At 46.5% G+C, this 19,697-nt stretch overlaps 1 protein-coding gene across 1 annotated transcript in view; it reads right to left on the reverse strand.

Moving 5' to 3' along the window:
- The window catches only part of ANKRD29 (ankyrin repeat domain 29), a 368,662-nt gene that overhangs the window by 8,119 nt on the left and 340,846 nt on the right, over positions 1 to 19,697 (reverse strand). The window contains exon 9 of the mRNA XM_086966940.1: positions 4,039 to 4,137. Within this exon, the coding sequence (XP_086823066.1) occupies positions 4,039 to 4,137 (99 nt within the window). The remainder of the gene's footprint in view (positions 1 to 4,038; positions 4,138 to 19,697) is intronic.

The raw sequence follows: 19,697 nt of genomic DNA on the forward strand, positions 1-19,697 counted from the left end.
TCGCCAGCGAGATCTATTGTTGTTGTCTTGCCTGCCAAGTAGTACAGACCGGGGCACGCGCAAATTGTTGTCTGTGGACACGCTTCTAAAGAGACGCGGTTGCGCAGACGCGCTTCCATATACACACACAGTCCCTGCTTTCACTTGGCTAGCATGCACTAACGGCGCGCACACACACACACAACCAGCCCCCCTGCACACACACGCACAGACATGCGCACACACACACACACACACACACCCACCACCCCGCCGCCGCCCCTCCCTGTACCGCCCGTAAACTAAAGCCCCACTCACCGCTCACCGCATCGGCGGCCTCAGCCGCCACTCCTACCTTTTGTACCTACCTTCTGCAGCCTCCGCGGGGCTCTCCCTCAGGCATGGGAGCCTCGCGTCACCACAGCTCCTCTGGCCAGGCACTCCGTGGGCGCGGGCTTCCTGCAGAGGACGGAAGTCCTGCCCCACGACAGGCGTGACGCTCCCGAACTTCCGGTTTCGGAATGAGCACGCTCACGGCTTGTTTTTCATTATCTCTGTGCTCTATGTCGGTTTTTCTCTTCTCTCTTGGCCGCGCTTGGAGTTCCGCGCCGTGGGAGTTACGTACCCCCCAGGGCGTGTTCAGCAAGAGTCGAAGATGCTCTGAAGTCCTCGCCTCACTGGAAGTCGGACCAGCTGATGAGCATGTCTGTTGTTTCTGAGGACTAAAGGGGATAAACCGAAAGAAAATCTGACTCACACGGTAAGCATGAGCATTTAGGCTATGACTGTCTGTCTTTGCATGCAGGAGCAGCGGGAGGCGCCGGGGCTGCAGATTCAGCAGGATTCGGAGCAGGAACTGAAATAAACAGATGTATATATCCGGTCACGGTCGAGGATACCTCCCGAGGTGTGTTTTTTTGGTTGCAGATTTATATAGCGTGAACTCGACCCGAAGGTATTGGAGCACATTATATGAGCACCAGTTGCATTCATTGTTGGTAGGCAGGGGGAGCTTAAGTGACTTGCCCCGAATCACAGGATGCGAAGCCGATGTCAAGGCTCAAACCCGGTTCCCCAGCTCCAAAGTCGGCAGCTCAGGCCATAAGGCCGCACCCTCTCCTGTGCTATGCTCTCTCTGCTTTCATTATAGGATTTTTACCTTTCTCCACGGCCTGGTATCCAGTAGTAACGCTAGCGGCGCTATCTGTGTACCTCGTGCTGACCTGCCCCGGGTCCCTCACTGTCCAACACAGAGACTGAGATATCCCGCAGAAGACCCTCCTTCTGACCTGCAGCCCCAGAGGAGGGCGAGCCCGCAGGTCCATGTGGAAAGTCGGAGGGCCTCACTCGGCCGTCCTAGCACCACAGGACCTGCAGATGGCCATGTAACAATAGAAGGAATAGAAGAATAAAAACTTCTTCGAAATGCGTTTTACCTGCGGATGCGTGGCACTTCAATGAGTACAATGCACACTTTCATCGCATTGTGACCTCTTAGAATATATATTAATAAAATGTGAATTTGAAACATACATTTCGCCCCTTCCCCACCTTTATGGCTCTGACGGGATGCCATTGGCGAATCACGAGACCAGGCAGTTGTTATGAACGGTACATGTTGTCTGTTGTTTTTACAAGTGGAGTAGCATTAAAGTTTGCTAAAACGTATTGTAGCGAGGGTGTAGCAGGCACATCCTAACATGATGTGTTTAGGATGCTCCCAAACGTGAACCTAAACTTCAGAGATGGAGGCAGCTGGTGCGCGTTATCCCTGGCCGCGGGGGCATCACTGTCCCAGTAATGTGTTCAGAGCGCTCCTCCCTTCTCACTCAGTGTTTACCTACAGCTCAACCCCTAATGAGGCAATCATAGCTGCAACCCCCACACTTCCCTACCGACCGGGCACATCACAGGCACTCATTCAGTGGCCCTCAGTCATTTAAAGGGGCACTATTCAGCTTCAAAGTCAATACATGTCTGTGCGGTACGGGTGACTCATTCTCGGCGGGGCCCCCGATCATTTTACGTTACTCTGTTGGTAGCTGACTCTGCTTCTCAGTTTTGGCCAGCAATACAGACATGCACTCATTCCTTGAGGTGCCGTTCCATGCCTGTAGGGCCTCTCATCACCTGCGACCCTCCCCACCCACACAACCTGCTAATCAGTACTGGGTGTCGCAGCTCTGCGCCTCTCCTGGGCTGCTGACCTGCAGCACCCCACTAGCGGTCTATAGCATTATAACTAAGGTTCCCTTTTTTCCTTACTGATTTTTACAGATAAATACAGCCCGAAAACATTCATTTTCTTGTTTATATTTATTTTTAAATGTGGGTAAAAACTGAAATTTGGTTGCCTTTTGGGTAATTCAAAATACCGTCAACCTTGACTGCCAGGCCAATAGATGTATGGATTGATAGATAATGGGGTTAAAATGAAAGGAATTTTGGTAAAGCGGGTTCAACAGCGTAGATATGCACAAGGTTGATGCTGAAATTTGCATATTTTCATATTTGTGCACTGATTTAGCTAATGTGGGTGTTTACAGCACTGAAACCTCGCAGGCATTCAAGCACGAGTACATATTTATCGGTTAAATGTGGAAATCTACTAATTTCGGCTTAATTTTTCCACAGAACCCCCAAAAAATAAGAATACATACAGATAAAACTAACAGAAAATAAAACGGCAAAAAAATATATACCATAAAACCAGGAGCCGCAATTATAACCCTGACCTTTACACCCAAATCCGAATTGCGAGAGATTATGCTTTTGGCTTTGTAAATGACAATGCTATTTATTTATCTGTTTTCAAAACCAACCCATAAATAAAAAGTTTGTCATTTACAATGCCAATAGCTCTAACCTTTTCGAAGGCGAGACCTATTGCATTGTAAATGCTTGTTTCTCTCTCCTGCTCTGGGCGAAATGCTTATGAGGAAAAACAAGTGTCAGTCCCAAAAAATGAGTGGCAGTTGGAACATTTTGCAGCCACTGAGTCCACCATTTGTGTGTTGCTCCAGTTGGGTCGGTCATGATGGCGGGTCACTTGTGGCTCGGTAGCCAAACGCTTGGGGCCCCATTAGGATGGCGGGCGGATCACCTCCGCCAGGTAAGGGGTAGCCACCGCCGGCCTGGCTGGGACGATCCGCCCACCATCCGTGCCAGAATGACCCCCCACCATATTATCATGGCTGGGGGGTCCGCGGCGGACGGAAAGACCGTCCGCCGCTATTCCGCACCGGTGGCCTTGCGACCAGGCGGAAAAGGGTTCTATATGGTGGCAATGTCTATCAGACACCGCCAGCCATATTAGAATGGGCATTTTCCAATGCCTTTCCGTGGCGGCATTGCCACCACGGAAAGGCATGCAGTGTCTGCTTTGGGGGCCAGTTGCGGGCCCCCATGGACTCCGGGGGGTGGGGGTGCACATGGGGGTACCTATGGTACCCCCCTGCCTTTCACTGAACAACGTGGCAGGCACCGCGCGGTGCCTGTCACGTTGTGCTGTGAAATGCACAAGATGTATTTTTAGCATTGTGGCGGGCGCATCCTAATTGCCCCCATGGGACCCCCGCCCTTATGGCGGGCGGTCCCTTGTATCGTGAGGATGGCGGGCAGGCAAAGTCCTAATGGGGGCTCTGGTGTCTAATCTTGTAATCTAGATTGGATCAGACGATAGATGGACCGTTCAGATACTTTGAGGTCCAGTCCTTCAGTTGAAGAGGGGTGCGGTGGGTGCGCGCCGCGCCGGGTGTCAGCACTGAGAGGGGTGACAAAATGGCAAAAATATCTGTTTTAAACACATATTTTTGCCATTTTGTCAAGCCAGGGGTGACAAGAAATTATCCGCACCGGGTACCACCTGACCTTGCTACGCCACTGAGGGGCTTGACGGATTATCCTATTGTTCTTCTTGACCAATAGGCACTACATATAAACACACATTTTCAAAACCTCAATGCAGTTTCTCTATATTTCTGCATCATTTCCTGACTTTAGAATCAGCTGATATTGTGTCAATACCTACACATCATGCAACAAGATGTAAAAGATTACCTTGTTCCTGACAGTAGGGTCTGCTCCGGCTTCCAAAAGAAGTGCCACTGCTTTGATGCTGCCACTTAGAACTGCAGCGTGGAGAGCAGAACTACCGTTCTAATGACAGGTGGAAACAAAAGAAAGACTCATCAATCAATATCCGGCCATGATTTCACATCAACAGAATATTGGCCTCAAATGGCTACCTAGAAAACTTCCTCTTGCACGGAAAGTACTGATGGCACCCAGGGAGAGCTCCTGTAAGTATGGTAGAATAGGAGCAGGGATTCAGAAAGGACTTAAAAACTTGGATCTTCAGGCAGGCGTAGATTAGTCATTTCTTCCGGCTCCCTTAAGCAATGGGACGCCTCTGTTGAGGTAGCTGTGCGCTGTACAAATGGATTTGATTGATTGATTGATAGGGGTCCACATTACAAGTAATGATACACAACAAGGTATATTTCCCTTTTTCATCCCTGTTATATCCATCACAATACTGCACTGACTTAGGTAACGATCCACAGACCTTTTGTGGGTAGCAATGAAAAGTGAAGAAATACATTCGTGCCCTGAGGGCCTTTAACAAGGGAGTGGGCCTTTAATGGCGGGTAGAGCCCACTACGGAGGACTCTAAGGCTAATAGAAAATTTATTTGCATTTAGCTGGAGAATGACCCTACCCACGTGACCCCAGAATCCCCTCCACATGTTACTACTGAAACACATTTGACCTGGTACAGTTTCAGAAATACTCCAGGGGGTTTCATACTCATTCGTGAAGAGAAGCAAAAAAAATCTACAATGGCCCTTGATTTTTTTTCCTTTTATTCCTTTTATTCATAACAAGTGGAGAACAGAAACACGTGGTATCAATTTCAATTTCAAAGTGCTTTATTCGAGTGTTTACTCATAAAAGCAGACAAACAAACACATAATAAAATACAATTAAATTACTAAGTCAGCATGACTTTGAGCACAATACACAATAAAAAGAAGAGTTTTAAAACACATTACTTCAAGTTATATACCTTCGTGGTGCAAAGTTCATATTATAAAATCATATTTAAAAGAACAGTCCAATTATATAGTTAAAAGTTAGTTTAAAAATGTTATCATCAGACAGACACCTGGCATGGGAACAGAGAATAGATGAACTAGCAGTCTCTGTTCAACTAGGCAGAGAGTAGTCACCCTACTAGCAATCTCTGCCTAATTACCCACGCCCACCCCAAGTACTTTGCAGTTGCTGTGATAATCCAGTTTAAGGAGGTAGTTTTAACAATACGTAGGGCTACCATGGAGCTTTTAGTACCCAAATTTCTGCACATAGGGGCCAACCACACACGTCTAGGAACAGAATATGCATAACAAACAAACAAAAAATGTCCCAGAGTCTCATTGCCTTCCCCACAAACTAAGCAAGTTGCTGGACCTCTATTTCTCCATTTAGATGTTAAATTACCAAGAGGTAGAGAGCCAGCCCTCATTTGGAAAAACAGTTTCCTGTCCATGGGTTTAGTTATAATATCCCAATACATTTCAAACATTGGAAACAGTTTAGCTTCAAGGAAGTCGGTCGTCATAGACCCATTATTGTTGTTAGGGAGACTCTTGTTTTCAACCTGTTCCCAATAAAGATTTTTTATAAACAACTTTGATGGAAAGGATGACCCGGTTGGATCCGACCACAATTCACTCAACCCTAGTTCACTTAATGCAGTTCTCAAAAATTTAAACCATTTAATTTTATGAAATTGATCTGCTCTGATCACATCAGCAAATCCTTCTGCATATTGTGACAACTCGGGAGTGGTCCAGATTCTACGCCAATATAATATTGGTCGAAGTTTGCACATAGCCGAAATTTCCTTCCTACCAAGATCATATCTGAGTGGCAAGAGGGGACTGCTTTGTGGGGTGCCAGTTAGTTCTCGGAGGAAGCTATTCTCTGACCTCTGTAGCTCCTGGAGGTTTTCTTGCCCCCACAGCTCTGCCCCATATAGTGCAGACCCTATTGCTTTAGATTAGTGGCGGTTTGATTGGCTTAGTTAAAGATTTCGTGTGCTCCTTAATGATGGTACCAGCCAGTTGTTTGTGTCTTAATATTGCCAGATTCAAGTGGTGGTTCCATCTGTTGTCATTTGAGATGTGTATCCCCAAATAAGTAAAGGAATTCACAACTTCAAGGCAGCGCCCGCTCATGGTAATTTTGGATTTATACTTCTTGCAAGGATTAAAAACCATGAGTTTTGTTTTCGCTGCATTTACCTCCAACCCATGATCACAACAAAATTTGTCAAAAATTGCCAGTGCCTTTTGCAGACCACTTGGGGATTTTGATAAAATTAAGGTGTCGTCTGCGAACATTAAAATTGGAACTTTTGCACCAGCGAGAGAGGGAGCATCTACGGGCTCAGCTTGCATAAGGGGAACAATTCCGTTTATAAAAAGAGTAAACAGTGTTGGTGCCATTGAACAACCCTGCTGAACCCCCCGCTCGACAGGGAAGTCAATAGTATCGTTACCGTAGCCACCCCATTGGATCTTAGCGTAAGTGCCCTCGTGAAGTCTCATGATCAAAGTTAAAATAAGCATCGGGACCCCCAGGGCTGCCAACACCTCCCACAATTTCGCCCTCGGCACCAGGTCGAATGCAGCCCGTAAATCAACAAAAGCTGCGTAGAGACTGCATCCGCCCAGAACCACTGTCCGCCATTGTATTAATTGGAAGCGAAAAACCTGGTCTATAGTGCTAGTTGCTCTGCGAAAACCCGCCTGAAAAGGGGATAGTACGTTCTGCTCCTCAGCCCAATCAAGCAGATTATTAATAATTACACGTCCTACCACTTTTTGGACAGTGTCTATTAGGCTGATTGGGCGATAATTACAGGGTTGGGCACGATCCCCCTTTTTGTATACTGGTATAATGACAGCACCCCGCCAGGATACCGGGATTTCAGCCCCCCTGGCTATGTGGTTTAATAAAAGGCAGATGTACTTACTCCACCTGTTGGTGTCATCTAAGAAGACATCCGCCGGGACGCCGTCATTACCCGGGGCTCTGCCCCGATGAACAGATTTCAAAGCAGTCAGGATTTCGCTTAGCATAAAAATATCTTCGTCTGCAAACAGATATGTAAGGTTAGAATTGCTAGCAGGCTGGTCCCTTGAGGAGTACTGCTCGCTAAAAAACTTGACCCAGGCGTCATGAGGGACATTATTGTTAGGAGGCTCTGACGGACTTTCATGGCCCCATTTGACAATATGCCAGAATTGTCTAGAATTTTTACTTCCACTGGCACTTCTCAGTTTCTGCCAATGGTCTTCGTCCCAGTCTCTTTTTGCCCTGGCGATACAAATTTTATAATGCTTCCTAACAGACCGGATCTCACTCAGATTCTTATTTTTGATTGCAGCTCCTAGTTTTGATCTTGCTATCCTGCAATCTTGGTTATACCACTTTGCTGGTTTAAATGGACAAGCCCTGTTGTTTCGTGCTGGTTTTAAGAAAAAGTTTTTGACTTCTTCAAAAAGAGTCATATGAACTTTATTGGCATCTTCTTGTCCTTGTGCGTGAGCAGTGATATTTTCCAATGCCAAGATGGCCTTGTCTGCCGCTGCTCCTATCTTTTCCAGGGCCTGCTGGTCCGTTTTAACACCAGACCATCTTAATCTACGCATATTATTGGATTGCGTGATCGTTGGCGGCACAAGTAAGTTACCATGAATTGGAATAATTACATTAGATGTCCACCAGTTATGCGAGACGCATAGCGGGCCGTGGTCACTTTCTATCCTGGCAGTAACTACCATATCGCTAAGAGATGGCCACAGTGATGTACTACAGATGACGTAGTCAATACGGCTTTTGCTTCGCCCGTTATTAAACGTCATGGCGGGAACACGGTCTGATTGGGTTCGGCCGTTCAGGGCTCGTAACCCATGCTCCAAGCACATGGCATTTAGGCCTAAGATGTCAGCCGTCCACCGAGTTATCGGGGGGGACTCAAGTGTAGGAATCTCCCAGAGCTTATCTTCCTCCGACCCCAGAGGAGAATCACCAGTGATAAGAGGTTCAAATGTTCGATTCAAATCACCTGCAATTAGGATGTTTTTTCCCGCAGATTCGGTCTCAAGAATTGTAGAAAGGCTCATAAGAACTTCAGATCTACCTTTGCTACCACCTCTGGCATAGATATTATATATATCCATGGAGAGGGGTAAATCACTGGTCAGTCTTATAAGCTGAATATCATTTTGGTCAAGTTCCACACATTTTACAGCAATTTTTAAGGACTGCCTAACCCATATAGTAAGGCCCCCCATAGGCCGCCCTTTAGGGCCCTTGATAGCAGGAACATGAAAGTTTACATACCCCAATGCAAAAGTCGGCTCACACGCCCAAGTCTCTTGGAAAATACAGAGGTCGTACCTATTTATAAAATCAAACCAATCTGCGCTATCCATTTTAGAAGATATACCAGCCACATTCCATGACAAGAGATTCCCTAAAATAGGTGTCATAGGAATACCGGCGCTTGTAGAATGCGTGTTTATCACCTTACCCCCTGTAACCTGGTCTATGGTTGTTACATTAGATACCCCAGGTAGATCGACAATCAAAAGCTCCAGAGGGCTAGTTGTTGAAAAATTACAAGCTAAATCTGGTGGACTTTTAGCACAGACAGGCACGGTCTCAGTATTACAGGTAGATGGTAGTCAGTCGCAATCGCTTAAGTTAGATAATGAAGAAAAACGATTTTCCAACCCCAGACCCCAGTCCACTGAAGCAACATCCTTCCTCCCCCTCTTAGTCACAATGTTCCATTTGGTTCTTAAAATACTTGAGTTTGGTCCGCTTCCCTTCCTCGGATAGAAGAAGTCCAAAGTCAATGGAACAATTGAAGTCGTTCGCCTTTGGGGTGGTAAGATGTTTGGTAGGATGTTAGGCAAGACCCCAGGATCAGAGAAGTGAAGGACGACACACTCCCCTTTAAACTTTTTCACCCTATCCCCGATCCACTGTACCCTTCTCGCTTTGACGAGCTCTTCAGACAGTTGCTGCTTTCCCCAAGGAGTAATTACCATGTTGGTGGTTAACCATGATAAAGATTTATTTCTTAGGGAAGATGTTGTTTCCCGCTCGCCTTGAGCCAAAGGAGGAACATTGGCAAGGACAAGTACCAGTGGGGAAGCTTCGACCACAAGTTCGAAAGTCCCCTTTTCAATGAACGGGTCTTCAGCAGCAGGAGCAGGGATTGAGGTTATGTGAGAATCATCTGGTAGAGTGTTGCTACTTGCCATTACGGGGTTTGGTACAGGGACATGGATGAGACCACTAACAGCTGTAGTTACTGATTTGTTTACCGATTCCTCTATCTTTGCAGAGACATTTTCCGGGAATTTCTCTACCTCACATATAGATTTTTGTAAGAGACCTTCCAGACGGTTGACCTCAGAGGTTAGCTTATCTATTTTGCTAACCAGGGGTTTGACCACACCTTTAATTTTTGTGTCCATCAGAGCCAATAGTTTATTAAATTGGGCATTCGAAAGTGTAATGTACGCTTCGCTAGTCAGATCATGCTCTTCATCCTCAGAGTGTTTCCTCGGGGGGTTTGCTACTCTATTCTTAGCTGACCTGAGACATTCCCGTTTACCCGGAACGGGTGCTGGAGGGGAAGTAGAATGATCCTGACTGATAATTGTATCAGCCAATACCTCATTGACACTCAAGTCTTCAACTCCAGCAACAGTACCACTTGGCTGTATAGTAATAGTATCTGGAAACAAGTCAGGTGTAGCACTATTAGTGCTATTGTTGATTAGAAGGCCAAAGGGGTCATCAGCCTCGATGTCAATGAATGGGGATTGAGCAGAAGAGTCTATTCCCAAAGAGGCTCTTCTATCGATGTTAATTTTTTCTACTACTTGCACCAGATAATTTTCAATAGAATTACTAGGAGTGGTTAACTTTTTTGGAGGCATAGTGCAATTTGTGAACAACCAATGTCAATGTAACTTACGTAGCAGTCAGCACGGCTGTTGTCAAAACGCAGCAACGTCAGTTCCAGGGCTGCGAACCAAAGGACCAGGCCCAACCCAACCTTGTCCGACCTCGGACGGCCACAGACGACCCGCCCTTTGCTCGGGCTTCGCTCGCGTCCCGCTAAGCGTCAGGCAGTTTGTTAAGTAGAGGGCGTTGCAGGCGGGGGGCGTGTCTGCAGGTGGGCGCGTCCGCTCTCCGGTCTGGGGAAGCAGGGACTCCTGGTCTTCTGAGTCCCTGCTTAGCGCCGGCGAGATTGAGCTTCCAGGCGCCTCCCAGATACAGTGCGCGGTTCACCTCTCCCTTCTCCAGCCGCGAAGCGGCACCCGCGAAGCGGCACCCGCGGAGCGGGTGCGGCGAGGAGCAGCGGCGTTTCACAACCCAGCAGCAGGACAGGTCAGCAGGACAGTTTGTATAGCGCGGGTCCAAACGGCAGCAAGCAACCACTTTCAGGTGAGTATCAAAAAATAGGACCTGCCCCTCACCGAGATGTGTCCCTTTGCTTTCAAATGCCTAGTTTTCATGATCTTGGGGGCCATTACCATCACATAAGACCTGCTGCAATTAGTGTATAGTTGAAGAGCTTCCATGAAAGAAACAAAGCAATCCACTAAACGCTGTAACCCCAGCGCTTGAAATCAGGACCAAATTGTTACATACAATAAGTAGGGTAAATTCTTCATGCGCTGGAGATCCGCATTGCTCAGTAAAATATAACTTTCCAATCTGTTAACAAATAGAGTAAAAAGAAATGGAGCTAAAAGGCAACCCTGACAAATTCCTCGATTAACTTGAAACAGCGTTGTGCAGGAACTGTCATGATTGTAGTGGACCCTGTCGGATATGTTAGAGAGCAGAGCAGGTTTCTAAGAAAGAACTCAATGTCCAGGTTCACCACCATGGATAATAATAGGATAGCCATCAGCTTGGCCTGATCGACTTTGTCAAAGTCAGATGCATGTCATGAGTGATGCAATATGTGAGGTCATAAACAGTGCATTACGGGGGCACGAGTTATAGTTAGCTCAGCTAACTATAACTGCTGAATTTCTGTGGTTTTAGTACAAGTGAAATGTCAGCCTAACTATAACGTCCCTGTATGCTTTGTTTTTTTCTGTGAATTTCTAAGGTTTTTTAAAATTCTATTTACTAACTATAACGTCCCTGTAATCTTTTTTTTTTTTAGTGAATTTCAAACGTTTTTTAAATGCTAATTCCTAACTATAATCTCCCTGTAACCTTTAATTTCTTCAGTGAATTTCTATGGTTTTTAAAGTATTACTCGAGTTTGCAGAGTGGTGGAGAAAGGGGGCAGGGTCTCTGACCAGCTCTCAGTAATTCCACTGTGTAGGACTTACAGGAGGTACTAGGAGGGCTTCTTGGCTTCCAAGGTCCCTCAGAAGTAAAGTGGACTTCATCTTCTAATAATTAATGTGTCAGGAGCCGTATTTGCAGAAGGGGACCAACCGTCCCCCCTCCCTGGCTGATTTTGGCCCTGGGGACCCCAGCCACCCGATGCCCGGACTTCTTTTTTTTTTTTTTTGGAGAACCTTTATTATTACTTCAAGCAATTACAATTACAAGTATGGGCCTACAACCACCCCGGCCGGCCGCTAGTCAAAGCATAAGTACAGCAGAGAATTGTGGATAGTTGGAGCAGTTCGAAAACCGGGGTCCTACAAATGTCCAGGGCATGACTTATATTCAGGCGTATAGGTCGGAAATCAGGATTATGAAGGTTCATTTTACAATAAGGAAAAATTAGAAATAAGTGCCATACGGTCATACATGGTCCTACAATAACGAGCGTGAATCAGGATATCCGCAAATAGTACAAATACAAATGAAGTATTGGGGGTAAGGTATACGAATCAGGATAAATGTAGGCACAAACCCGTTCCGTAACAAAACTGAACCCCACCCCTCAAAACGAAACATATTGCAGGAGACATGAAGGACGACGACACTAAAAAGGGAAAAAAGACTAAAGGGCCATAGAAACAATAACGGACAAATTAACAAACCCCATCCCCCTACCCCCCACCCTGCACCCCTGCAGAAGGCCACGGCCTAACCCCCCCCCCCAGCAGCGTGCCAGTCGTCCTAATGGAGAACCGAAATATAGAAAAAGAGGAGAAAGAAGAAGAGAAGATAAAAGTGGAGGAGGGCCCTCGATCTTGCCACTCGGCCCGCCCCTCACCCCTGCGCCCAGGAGACATCCTAAAAGCAAGATCAGAATATCCATGGAGAACATCAATCACCGACCACACCAGCAATATAATCCCGGCCGAATGTCCCCCAAGCACCGTCAGTCAACAATAAGTCCACTAGACTCTGGACGGTATCATCCCTGGCCTTGTCTATCAATGGAACCAACATACGTCCACTTATCAATCGGTATACAGAGCGGCGTGGAGGGTCCAGGTGATCCGGACTGGCCAGGCCGAGTTATCGCTTCATGGGACTGCAGCAACCCAAACCCCTCCGAACTTGTATGGCGGAAATCAATTTGTGTCGAGATTGGCCCCGAACACATCCCCAAGTCCGAACACAGTCTCACCATCCAAGGAGGGAGAGTCACACAATCCGGCAAGCGCCGTGACGTTGCCGGGGCAGCCCAAAAAATGGGTCGGCGTTGTTTCCCCAACCGCCAATTAGACATGTGCCCCGAGGAGAAACTCGCATGTACAACAGAGCTGTCCAGGGCGATCACTTGAGCCGGGTCTTTCAGCATCTCCATGAACCTAGGCGTAGCTGGAGCACTCCTCATGGACATAGAGGCGGCACGTCGGCACTCCGTTGAGATCGATCTGTGCCCGTGTGGAACGGTGGGACAACAATGGCGGCCATCCTTCTTCCCAAGTCCCGGGCATTACAGATTAGGGTCTCATGCAGGGTCGTTAGAGCAGCCAATATATCTTTAGACGTGGGCTCCTTCTCGCACCGCCAGGCCCCTGATCTCACCCGCACGGCAGCAGTTCGACCTGGATGTGGTTCACAGAGGAGGGCGCCGGCCACCATCTTAGCTGATCCGGCCTCGTCCTTCTTCACCTCTCCTCACCTCAAGGACCGGGCCCCAAACCAGGGCGCTACAGGATGCACAGCCGGGACTCAGAAATGCAAGGCAGGCTCCCCGGAGAAGAGTCACCAAAGGGCTAAACAAAATCTCTGCCGCTCCCCGGGAGCCGCCCGCCGATTCCGGGGGCAATCCTTGATTATGCCCGGACACAGAACTGGGAAGGGGGCCAGATATCGTGCACTCCCCTCAACCCTGCTTTGCCACGCAGCCCCACGAGGCACTCCGCTAGGTGGACTGGGTCGTCACTATCGCCATCGGCCCATCGATTCACCGGCGCCCTCCGGCCGACTCCTCACCTCCACCAGTGGCCGCTGTTGTCGCAGTCGCGGCCGGCTGCTCCTCTCACTCGGCACCCTGGTCCCAACACCGCGAGGGCCGCAGAACAGTCGGGGACATTTCTCCGGTTCTGCCGCACCTAGAAGCCTCAGGAGCAGATGGTAAGTGAAAGTTCTCCTTCGCCTACTTAAATATGCCGTTACGGCTCAGGATAACTGCCAGGATGTATGCGCGGGGTGAGAGGGCTCACGGAGCCGAGCGTCTCGGTCGCTGGCTTCCCCGGACTTCTTTTTAATGTTTTTATAATTCAAATGGAGGGGGGCCAAGTGGCCCTTCTCGTGAGGCTGATTTTGGCCCCGGGGACCCCATACCAGGGGCCAGGCCTTCATATATATATTTTTTAAGGGGGGGTGCACAGTCCCACTCCCGGACAATTTCGGGCCCGGAGACATCCCCCAAAGACTGCCCCCTTTTTAAAAAATCTTATTTAATTGAAAAGGAGGGGTGCCGTTTGGACCCCTTCCCAAAGCCAATTTCAAAGGGGCACCCCATTCCCCAAGGTCAAGGCCCCCTCGGTCTCTGCCGGCTCCCTGCCTCCTTCGGGATCCAGCATTGCTTTGAGACCCAGGGAGCTGCTCACATGCAGCTCCCTGGATCCCAGAGCAATGCCTGTTTCCCTGCTTGCTTCACAGAGGGCTGGGAAACAGACATGCTCTGCTTTCAGCAAGCGAGAGCATTTTGTGCTAAAAGCAGAGCACTTGTTCACTATGAATAAGCCATAGGGAGCTGACCACTGCCCCCCTGGACATTGCTGGAGTCGGTCCTGGGGGGCAGTGGTCCTCAGGGCCATGTAAGGTTTCTGGAGGGGAGCTGCCCTCCTTTGAGGGTGCGCAATGGACCTCATTAATTATTGTATTAGTGACCCAGAGCGGTGGCGGTGTCCGGGGCTACAGAGGAGGCCGTAGGACCTCCACTACTTAAAAAAATAAGATAAACTATGTGCCCCAGGGAGGTGGTGGTCCCCAGGGCAGGGTGGAGGCCCTGAGGTCTCCCCCACATTACTAAAAAAAAAACCCTGTGTGCCCTGGGGATGTAGCGGTCCCCGGGGGCCCCTGAGCCTCCTCAGTTATTATTGAAATTAGCCCCGTGGAGGTGGCGGTCGCGGGTTGGGAGGGGTCCGCAAGGCCCCCTCGTATTATTTTAATTAGCTCTGGGGAGGTGGCGGTCCCTGGGGCTTTGATAAGCCCTAGGAGGGGAGCCCTGTATGCTCCACCCTATACTTATATGCACCTGGCCAACCCAGGGGTTAATTAAAAGCAAACCCAGGAGTCCGCGCTTGCTTTTAAAAAAGAAATGCTGCCACCAATTTGCAGATATCGTGATTGCACAGCAATTTTTTTTGTAAAAAAATGCTTTTATGCCATTGCAGGTTTAGGGCGAGCCCCATGACCTGGCTTGGGGGTCATGGAATTCCTACCCTGCCCCGTTTTCTTTATTTTTTTTGGGGGGGGGGAGGTCCCAAGATGGCTGCCAACACTTCCTGGTTAAAGGTTTTGGCAGCCAATCAGAGTGGTACATTTTCCTACACAAGCTCGTCTGTACTCCGCAAAGGCTTCACAAGCAGAGATATCACTATAATTTTTGCAAAGGCTTTGCAAGTAAAGATATATCTATAATTTTCAACGTACATTTCTTAACAACTACTGAACAGATATACACCAAATACACAAAAGGCCCTTTCTTAAACCAACATCTATCTCCCTGTCAAATTTGGTGTAAGTCCATTCAGCGGTTCGAGCTCTCGGTGTGGCTAAAGATTCCTATGGCAATTAACATTACAAATGCATGCTTATTTTGTGCCCCAAATTCGCAGTTCTACATAGATCACCCCCAAACATTCCATGACGCACAGAACCTACCTTAACATTTTTGGGGGAAAATTTCATGAAGATTGGTCAAACGACGCCAAAGTTATATCCAAGTCAAATAATGCTTTTCCTATGGAAACATGGTCCTAACTGTACCTATTGGCGACCGCCAGTAGGATGTGTGTGTGGGTGTATACATATATTTTTTTCTGTGTGTTAAATGAACCAATATTTTGCATGTTTTGGGATAATATTAGAGTGAAACAATATTTTGGTACTTACAATTATAAGTATAGGAACAGAAGATTTGGGCAAACGATATTTGTGTCAAACCATGTGTCCGGAGATATATGGGAAACCACTGACCCCAAATCAGCATTTTGGAAAAATAGATGATGCACTGTTTTTCAAAACATGTGCTATTTTTTTAGTGTTCAGACTTGGAGTATCTCCTGTAAGACCGAATCCCTTATCTCTCCTTTCCTCCTAACAATCTCCTTTCTGTAGTTCTATCTACTGGCAATCCAGTTTTTATCTCTTGGATGAGATTTCAAGGCATTACAAAGGCTTCTATGGGAAACAAAACACGCTTTATTGAACCACTTAAGAACAGTGTGAGATCAGGTCGAACAAAAACTAAAAAGCATTAAATGATGCGCCTTAGTGATCGAAAGGTAGGTTTTTAAGACCTCATGTGCAGTTGAAGATCCATCCAAACATAAATTGAATTCCAGGGTGCAACTCTCTCTAAATTGAAAAATAAAAGTCTCTGGTACAAACTTAAACCACCTCAGCCTCCTCCCATGATGAACAGATGTCAGGCCTGAGACATTAGATTTAAAAAGGGCCTTTTCAGAGGAGAGTTGCCACCACAACATAAAAGTGATGGGATTATGATCACTAAAACCCATAGTATGCAGCATGATATTCTCCGCAGAGTCAATCAAGTTACCTTAAACAAGTATATAATCTACCACCGTCGAGCAACCCACCCTGCAAAAGTTGATGGGACAGAACTATGCTCTTGTAGATTGATCATTTGAAACGTACAGGCAAGGTTGAAATTGCTCATACATGCATTTAAGAGGTCCAGCTTCCCAGTATGCACAAAGTGAAAGGTTGTGTTATCAGTGCTCAGATTGGAATAGGAGTCATAAAGGTAGCATGAACCCATATACTGGTATATATATATATATTTTTTTTTTTAAACACATTTTTATTGTTTTATTTGCAAGACAACAAGTCACGTTCCTGGTCCTCGAAAAATTTACAAACATTAGTGGCATAATTTGACCTTCATCGCCTCACACAAGGAAGTAACAATTAGAATACATACAGTGCAGTTATATCTCCACAGGTGAATGTCAAAGTCACCTATCCGGACCGTCCAATAGTAAAACAGATTACTGTGTAGTATCTTGTTACAAGTAAGCTCATTGTTTGGAACTTAAGGGATGCAATGGAAATGGTGGAATGTTGATGGATCTTAGAAGGGTGGCCGCTCTCTGGGTTTCAATGCTGTAAGTTGAGACAGACGTCAGGAGCTGTTGGATGTAACTCTTAATGTAACTCATAATAAAGCTAATAAGAGAAACTGGAGAAGCATCTTATCTACAATGACGACGAGAATAGGTGGTATACCGATTCACTAGGATGCCATTTGGCTTGATCTCAGCAGCCTCGGCGTTTCAGAGAGTAATGAAGACTGTGCTAGATGGGGTGAAGGGCGTCAAGCTATACCAAGATGATATTCTGATATTTGGCGAGACACAAGAGGATCATGATGGCAAATTGAGGGCTGTACTGGGAAATTTCATAGATGTGGGATAAACTGTGCTGAGATTGTATATCTCGGTCATAAGTAATTGGGAGCAAGGTTTGAATCTAATAAAGAGTTGGCTGACACAATAAGGAATTTTTCAATTCCAGAGAGCAAAGAGGATCTGGTTAAGTTTTTGGGGATGTCCGAAAATTACCATAAATTCATTCCACGCTGTGCAAGTAGAGTACACAATATGAGAAATTTGTTAAAAAAAGGGATACAGTTCACTTGGTCTGGACAGTGTGATAAAGAACATAAGCATGTGAAAGAAGCTCTCTCTAAGCCACCTTATTAAAAAAAATGTCAGTATGCAGGATAAGTCTAATCTGATTACAGATGCAAGTGTAAAGGAATTAGATGCAGTATTGAATCAAGGGGATGCTGAAAATGAAAGAGCCCTAATATTTATATCAAGGGGTCTTAAGGGTCCTGAACACTGGGACTCGGTAATAGAAAGGGAGGCACTATGTATATTTTAGGCAGTTAAGAAGCTAAATACATTTTTGTTGGGCAATCAGTTTGAAGTGATATCTGATCACAAGCCACTTAAGAAAATATTTGAGAAGAATGGCTTGGATACAGTCTCGAGTAAGATCTGTATGTGGGTGGTTTCATTGGAAGAATATGAGTTCAAGGTAACTACATCCTGGGAGTGAAAAACCGGATGGCAGACTGTCTTTCAAGATTAGTATAGGTAAAAAGTGGCAAGAAGGGGCAGAAAACATTATGGAAGAGAATCAGTGGGATTTGGGTTATTGTAAGGTCTGTGAGGTTACGGATGGCATCATAATGGAAGGATCGACTGGCTTAAGATAAAGAGCTGAGAATACTGACTCAACAGAAAGAGAAGGGTTGGCATCAATGTACGAAAGCAGCACAATGGTGTTTCAGATTTTGGAAGATAAGACATGAGCTGTCAATACACCATGGATTGGTGTGGAGAGGAACTAAACTCATTCTTCCGGCGAGTCTAAGAGCTAGATTGGTGGTAATAGCACATCAAGGCCATTTAGCTTCTTCCATGCTCGTGACGGAACCGCTCCGTCACGAGCATCGGTTGAGCTGTGCTCATGACGGACCGGTTCCGTCATGGCCCGCCCGCTGCGCCTGCGCGGCGCGAATTCCGCGCCTGCACTAGACGTTCCATTGAGCGGGCGGAGCCATGACGGAACCGCTCCGTCATGAGCACAGCTCAACCGAGGTTCGTGACGGAGCGGTTCCGTCACGAGCATGTGAGCGCCGCTCGGCCCCCCTCCTCCCTAGCGCTGCAGCGGAATTGCCGTCGCAGCGAAGGGGTTAGGAATCAGCAAGACCAAGACGAGGATAAGGCTAGAGTGCTGGTGACCCGGGTTGGACACGCAGGCGGAGAGAACAATCAGGGAGTTCCTGGATTAGCATTGGACATACTGGTACCTGTGAGCCATAAGACAGGACAGTAGTATGTTGTGGTAATGACTGATCTGATTTCAAGGTGCCGGAGATATGCATCCACAGGGATCAGAAACAGAGAATGTGGTCACATTTGTAAGGTAGGTTTGTCAGAGAGGACATTGCAGAAACAATTTTAACAAACAATGAGGTGCAATTAGTTTCACATAAAATGGAAGATTTTCTGTCACAAACAGAAATTAAGGATATGAAGTATGCACTATATCACATTGAATCCAACGTAGTTTTTAAGAGATTTAATAGAGTTCTGAAAGAAGCAATACAAATAGTGAAACATGATGCAAAGGATTGGAGGGAGGACATTCAAACAAGGGTTGAAATATACTGCCTCACCCCACATTCAGTTACAGGGAGGGTCCCATTTGAATTGTTTCTCTCTCATGTCCACCATGGGTTGGTCAATTGTTGGAGAGGAATGTGAAGGATGATGATGAATGGAAACACAAACAGCAGTTCATAATGCAGTGAAGGAAAGAACACCATGACAAGAGGCAGGGAGTGAAGCAGACAAAAGTGATGATGATAGATTGGATAAGAATACAATTATTGATAGGGTCTCAACGTGGAGTTATATATGGACACTAATAAAGATTGTCAAACTGTTTAAATATCCAGTCAAGTTGGAGGACAATCTTATTTGGAACTTCAATAGGTTTGTTGTTTGGAAACAAGGGGAGATGAAGTTCAGGCAAAGATGAGGTGCGAAGACGGATACACATATAAAGATGAAGATGGGGGTATCCGGCATAGTAGCAGGATTACAAAAGTTCCTCCATATCTAAAAGAATGTGTGATTTGTAGTCTATGTTGCATGTAAATAAAGCAAGATGTTCTTTTAAGATTGTATTTAGTGAACGTCAGACAGGGATAAGCATAGTTTCTTAAGATAAGTTATAGAGGTATCAGTTAAGTAAACGCTTAGTATATTGAAAGGGTGATGGTGTTAAACATTTTATTGTAAAAGATGGGAGATGGGTAGTATCTTGTTACAGGCAAGCTCATACATGGAACCTAAGGGGTGGATTGGGAATGGCGGAATGTTGATGGGTCTTAAAAGGGTCGCAGCTCTCGAGATTCTAATGCTTTCAGTTGAGACAGTCATCTGGAGCTGTTGGGTGGATGAGGCATCTGTTGAATG

Source organism: Lissotriton vulgaris, chromosome 4_1, assembly GCF_964263255.1.
Source record: "Lissotriton vulgaris chromosome 4_1, aLisVul1.2, whole genome shotgun sequence".
In the NCBI taxonomy this organism is placed as follows: Eukaryota; Metazoa; Chordata; class Amphibia; order Caudata; family Salamandridae; genus Lissotriton; species Lissotriton vulgaris.